General features: G+C 44.3%; 1 protein-coding gene across 1 annotated transcript in view; it reads left to right on the top strand.

Moving 5' to 3' along the window:
• The window catches only part of Aplp2 (amyloid beta precursor like protein 2), a 69,890-nt gene extending 64,673 nt beyond the window's left edge, over window positions 1–5,217 (top strand). The window contains 5 exon segments of the mRNA XM_028858985.2: window positions 213–298; window positions 1,301–1,375; window positions 1,709–1,864; window positions 3,787–3,805; window positions 3,808–5,217. Coding sequence (XP_028714818.2) covers window positions 213–298; window positions 1,301–1,375; window positions 1,709–1,864; window positions 3,787–3,805; window positions 3,808–3,887 — 416 coding nt within the window. The 3' untranslated portion in view covers window positions 3,888–5,217.
• Window positions 5,218–6,000: the final 783 nt, after the last annotated feature.

Genomic DNA, 6,000 nt, shown 5'->3' on the forward strand with positions numbered 1-6,000 from the left:
CCTCTAGGTGGGAGAGCAGTAAGCACCCTATCTTCCTTCATCAGTCCTTTGCAATGCTTGTACCATTCATCCTTGCAAAGCACAGTGCATTCTCAGACATGCCAATGCGGTGACATCCGGAGTTGTGGGCCTCAGGCAGGGATTTGCTGCTTCTGAGAGACTGGCCTGAGGTGGGCTGCCTACACACTCAGCTGTGAACGTTTTCTACACAGGATCTGGAATGGCAGAGCAAGACGGGGGACTAATTGGTGCAGAAGAAAAAGTGATTAACAGTAAGAATAAGATGGATGAAAATATGGTGAGCTGCTTGTCCTTTGCATAGCACATTTCCTCTTGTACACTGGAGCAGGTGCATGGTGGTTAGGACTTCCAGGCTAATGTGTGTGCCAGTTCTCCACAGAGTAGAAGGGAGGGGACCAGTGAAGCCGGTTTTTTCTTGAGTGTTTCACCTCTTACTATACGGTAGAAAAACTCATCTGCAACTAAAGATACAAATAACGTATCAGAGGCTAGTTTCAAGTAAGTCAAAATGAAGTGGAAAACTGAATAAAATGGAGCTTTTTGTTGTTTTTCTTACACTGTTCTTATTTCTCCTTGCATTCCCTGATGTTTTCTGTCTACTTTTTATTGCTCTCAGCTGAAATTTTTTTTATTTTTTTTATTTTATTTGGGGGGTGTTCACATGCATGCATGCCATGGTGTGCATGCAGAGGCCAAAGGACAATTAGGAGTCATTTCTCCTTCCATGTAGATCCCAGGGACCAAACTGAAACCTTTAAGTTTGGTGGCAAGCTCTTTGACCTGCTGAGCTGTCTTGCTGGCCTGATTCAGTATTTAAATGTAGTTTGTTAGTTGTCTGTCCTGAGCTTTGTCTCTACCACAGTTACTTCGAGGAAAGTTCAGGTGAAGAGCTGTCTGGAGCTGGGTGTGGTGGTGCACACCTTTAATCCCAGCGCTTGGGGGACACAGGCAGAGGCAGAAGCAGGCAGAGCTCTAGAGTTTGAGGCCAGCCTGGTCTACAGAGTGAGTTCAAGGACAGCCAGGGTTACACAGAGAAACAATGTCTTGAAACCTGCCCCCGCTACCCCCACCCCGCAAAAGAGCCTGATTGGACTAGCCACCTTACAGCACCTTTTCCCATAGTTACCGTACCCTCCTTTTGGAGATTTGGAGAATAGATTTGGATCAGTGTGACCAAAGAAACAGCCTCCCAACACCATATGGAATAGAGAAGAAGTGACATTTATGTTCATTTCGCTCCTGTTTTCTGAGTAGATGCTAATAATTGTGACTGTTTCAGGTCATTGACGAAACTCTGGATGTTAAGGAAATGATTTTCAATGCCGAGAGAGTTGGAGGCCTAGAAGAGGAGCCGGTATGTGTTTACTCCAGAACAGAAAGGCAGTGTTCATTCTTTTTTCTTTCAGTCATCTTAGCTCAAATAGAGATGAAAGATCCCTGGTAGTAAGTTAATAAGGGACTCTTGGCCTGATTTCCCGAATTTCTACGTAAGAAGGCAAAAGAAAAAAACGCAAAAAAACAAAATTTCCATGGAAATTAGAAAAGTGGGCATTCTCCCTGATCTGATGATGTGGACAAAGCAGGGTCTTTGTGTGGCCCTGAGTGTTTGAAACAGGCTGAGAGGCACCTGGTCCTCTTTGCCAGGTGGTTACCAGGACTTTGTTTCTTACGTGCTTTGTTGTTTTAGGAATCTGTGGGACCTTTGAGAGAAGACTTCAGTTTGAGCAGCAGTGCTCTTATTGGCTTGCTGGTTATTGCAGTGGCCATTGCTACAGTCATTGTTATCAGCCTGGTGATGCTGAGGAAGAGGCAGTATGGCACCATCAGCCATGGGATTGTGGAGGTAAGGACTGGGCTGCCTTCTGCCTTGGCCTAAGCTGATGAGGGTCTGCACTATTGGGTGGGTGGGTGGGGTGAGTGTTTTGTGTTGGACATGCGGCTGTCAACGATTGTGTCACTCATTGGATTATTAGGTTACATTTTGGAGATCAGCCATTACTGTGTTGTATTGCCCTTGTTTCAAGGGAGTGTCACCAACTTTCAGCATCCATTTGGTTTCAAAGATTTATTTATTATGTATACAGTATTCTGCCTGCATGTATCCCTGTAGGCCAGAAGAAGGCGCCAGATCTCATTACAGATGGTTGTGAGCCTTCATGTGGTTGCTGGGAATTGAACTCAGGACCTTTGGAAGAGCAAGCAGTGCTCTTAACCTCTGAGCCATCTTTCCAGTCCTCCATTTGGGTTTTAATCAGTTAAATGGTTCAATATCAGAAGTTCATAACATTTTATGCTTCAGAAAGCAAAAATAATATTACTATTTCCCTGGTGTGCTTTTTAGAAAGTGAGAAAGGGTGTGTGTGTGTGTGTGTGTGTGTGTGTGTGTGTGTGTGTGTGTACACACTTGTTTATGTTGCTGGGGATCGAGCCAGAAGCCTCGGGTATGCTAGGCATGTGCTCTGTTATACTCGCAGACCTTTCTCTCTTTTGTAATGGCTGGGGATGGGAACAAAAAGCAAATGCAAGCTGTTTCTCTCTGCTGATGCATAATTGGAGTAGATTGCTGCTCATTTTTCAGTGGATGGTAGAAATTGTTTCTTGCTCCTAGATTATATAAATACACTAAGGAGTATGATGCACTGTCAAAGAATACTGTAGACATGTGTAGGCAGAAGTTTTTCTCCTGTCTGCCTGTTCTCAAATACCCAGCAGCTGCTTCCCAAATAATTGACTTGGAGGCTTAATATTACTTATAAATGCTCGGCTGGTAGCTCAGACTTATTACTAGCTCTTACACTTAAATTAACCCATAATTCTTATCTATGTTTATCCACATGGCTTGGTATTTTTTCTCAGTTCAGCATTCTCATCTTGCTTCTTCTGTGTCTGACTGGCAGCTCCTTGACTCTGCCCTCTTTCCCATCATTCTCAGTTTGGATTTCCCACCTAACTTCCTGCCCAGCTACCAGCCAGTCATTGTTTTATTAAACAAATTCAAGTGACAAATCTTTACAGTGTGCAAGGGGATTATTCCACAGTAGACATGCAGGTGTTAGTACTGGAGCCTGGCTTTAGCGGTAGAGTTCCAAAGCTGGAAATGACTACAGACCATCTGGCCCCTTTCTTTATTTCATAACTGAGCATGACATGACTTGCCTCCAATAGCCCAAAAACTAAGTGTTGGCCAATTGTCACTGTGGCTTCCAAGAAACTGGTCCTTTAAAAAAAGTTCAGTAACTACCACAATGCACCTCAGTTCCTCTTAAGTTTCTCAGCAACCTGAAAAGGGGAATACTACTGCCTTTTTACATAAAAACAAGTAGTAAAAGCAACACAGCAAATGAGCCTGAGGAACTGACTTGCGTACCGGGAACAGCCTCTGTAATGGTCTGTCATTGTAAATTGCTCATTTGAGTGAGGCCACATGATGTGCATATAGAAATCAGAGGACTGTTAGAAGGGGTCTTTCTCTTTCCCTGTGGATCCCAAGGACCAAACTGAAATGGTCAAGTTTGTCAGTGAGCTGTTTTTCTCACTTGGAGCAAGTTTTCAGAGCTCTGCTTTCAGAGAGAAGTATTACCTCTCTGACCTCCTCCTTTCCCCCCTTCTCTATGTCCTTGATACCAGCTCTTGTTTGGTCTGTCCAGTAAAAAAGGATGCTGGGCTGCTTTGAGTCCCACGGGATTGGACAGTGAATAGCCTGATGTCCTGGCGCTCTGCAGGCCTCTAGTCTGCCACAGTGACCTGCGACCTTTGTTCCTACAGGTTGACCCAATGCTTACCCCAGAGAGCGTCACCTGAACAAGATGCAGAACCATGGTTATGAGAACCCAACCTACAAGTACCTGGAGCAGATGCAGATTTAAGGACAGCCTATGTGTGACAGACACCCTGGCTGGAGGCTGGTGCAGGTGGGCTAGAAGAGGTTCAGCATTTGTGCCTGACTGCTGACCACCAGTGGTGCCGGAAGGCAGGCCTCATCGTACATCCTGCTCTCCTGGATTGTTAAGACTATAAAGTACTACTGTAGGATTGCAATTTCCATTCTTTTAAATGGATTAAAAAATGTTAATATAACAATATATGATATATAAACCTTAAGTGAAATGAAAAAAAAATGATCTATTGCAGATATCTGATGGATGTAGTTTTCTTTTTTTAAATTAGAAATGCCACTTCTATTGTATTGTCTCACACATGCTCTATATAAATGGAAAATGTTGATTTTTCGATGATAGACTATATACACAGGCTGTTCCCGTTAGTAAGTCAGTTCTTCAGGCTCATTTGCTGTGCTGGTTTTATTATTTTGTTTTTATGTAAAAAGGCAGTATTCCCCTTTTTAGGTTGCTGAGAAACTTAAGTGGAACTGAAGTGCATTGTGCAATTTAAAATAGTTAATGAACTATTTTAAAAGTATAGTTTCTTTGGAAGCCTAATATTTCCAGTGCTGGGGGTTGGGTGCTTCTGTACTAGCTGTCCCCAAGCGGGGCTGAGGCACCTTGAGCTAGGCCAGTGCATACAGAGATCCACTGTGCTTTCCTTCAAATCCAGTTCTTCCACAGCAGCCAGCCTGTAGGTAGTACATGCTGTTATTCCACTGTTGTTTACTGTAGCTCGTTACCATCCACTTCCCTCTACCAAGTGCGTCCAGATGTGCAGCCCCCACCTCTCTGGACATCTCCCTCCAATGCACTGACCCTCTGCCCTCCTTGTACCTCACTTCCACTCCCAACACTCTCCCCAGCTCTTGCTGTTCACTCAGAGAATACCATAATATGTGGCTGAGGACCCAGGAGAGTTCACAGGAGGCTTCTTTATATGAAAGAGAGTGTTCTGGGTTGTACACGAAACTGGATCTGTAGACACTGTGGAAATCTTTGAAAATTTGTTTCCTTCACATGAGTCTGTAATGCTTTTATAGCTGAAGCTGATGCTCATAACCTTTGGAGTTTTGTTGTTTGTTTTGTTTTGTTTTGATCTGAAGGTTCTGGTAACCTGTTGTAAGTTTTTGGTTTTGTTTTGGGGTTTTGTTTTGTTGTTGTGTTTTGTATTTTTCTGTGACTTCTTCCTCCTCTTCCTAGCCATGCGTCCTCCCACTATGCACAGGTTGAAACTTCACCTCCAGACTCCTTAGTGTGATCTGTGGAGAATGTACAGAACTTAACCACCTCAATAAACACTTTAACTCCCCCAGCACCTGTGTTAATGACTGGCATTGATTTGCGATGATGGGCCTTCCTGGTCCTGCTTTGGGGATGAAGGGCATCTTCCTTCTGTGAAGAATTACAGCCTGAATTACAGAGGCCATAGTAAGTCAAACCAAGAACTCCATTTTTGTTGAAAGAAGAAGAAAGTGGCTAGAGAGACGGCTCAGCAGTTAAGAGGAGCACTGGCTGCTCTTCAGAGGACCCAGGTTGGGTTCTCAGCACCGTATGGCAGTTTACAGCCATCTGTAACTCTAGTTCCAGGAGATCCGACACCCTCTTCTGGCCTCCATGAGCATCAGGCACATACATGGTATGTACATGCAGACAAAACACCCATACACATAAAATGACCAATTTTTTCCCCCAGTTAAGGAAGCTGGATGTTGTGGCTCTAATCTCAGCATTTGGGATTGTTGAGTTGAAGGCCAGCCTTGGCCACGTAGCAATCTGGAGAGCAGAGGAAGAGGAAGGAAAGCCTGCCTATGCAAAACTAAAGTCAGGCTATCAATACTGACATAAGACTTCCTCGGGAACATGTCTATGGCTTTGGTTTCTGCCTTTAAGTAACTTGCCACTAGGAGGCCTCCTGTGCCCATTGACTTGGGTGTTAACTGCTCACAGAGCTGCTCACAGAGCTTTGTGCCCGAGCACTGTTAGCACCCAGTCTTCAATGCTCGGCTACTCCACGAGCCAATACATGTTACGATACGTGTAGTTATTAGGGTCATGCCACGTAGTCTGCATGCGGGCGTACATATGAGCAATCTTT

This window comes from Peromyscus leucopus, chromosome 7, assembly GCF_004664715.2.
Source record: "Peromyscus leucopus breed LL Stock chromosome 7, UCI_PerLeu_2.1, whole genome shotgun sequence".
In the NCBI taxonomy this organism is placed as follows: domain Eukaryota; kingdom Metazoa; phylum Chordata; class Mammalia; order Rodentia; family Cricetidae; genus Peromyscus; species Peromyscus leucopus.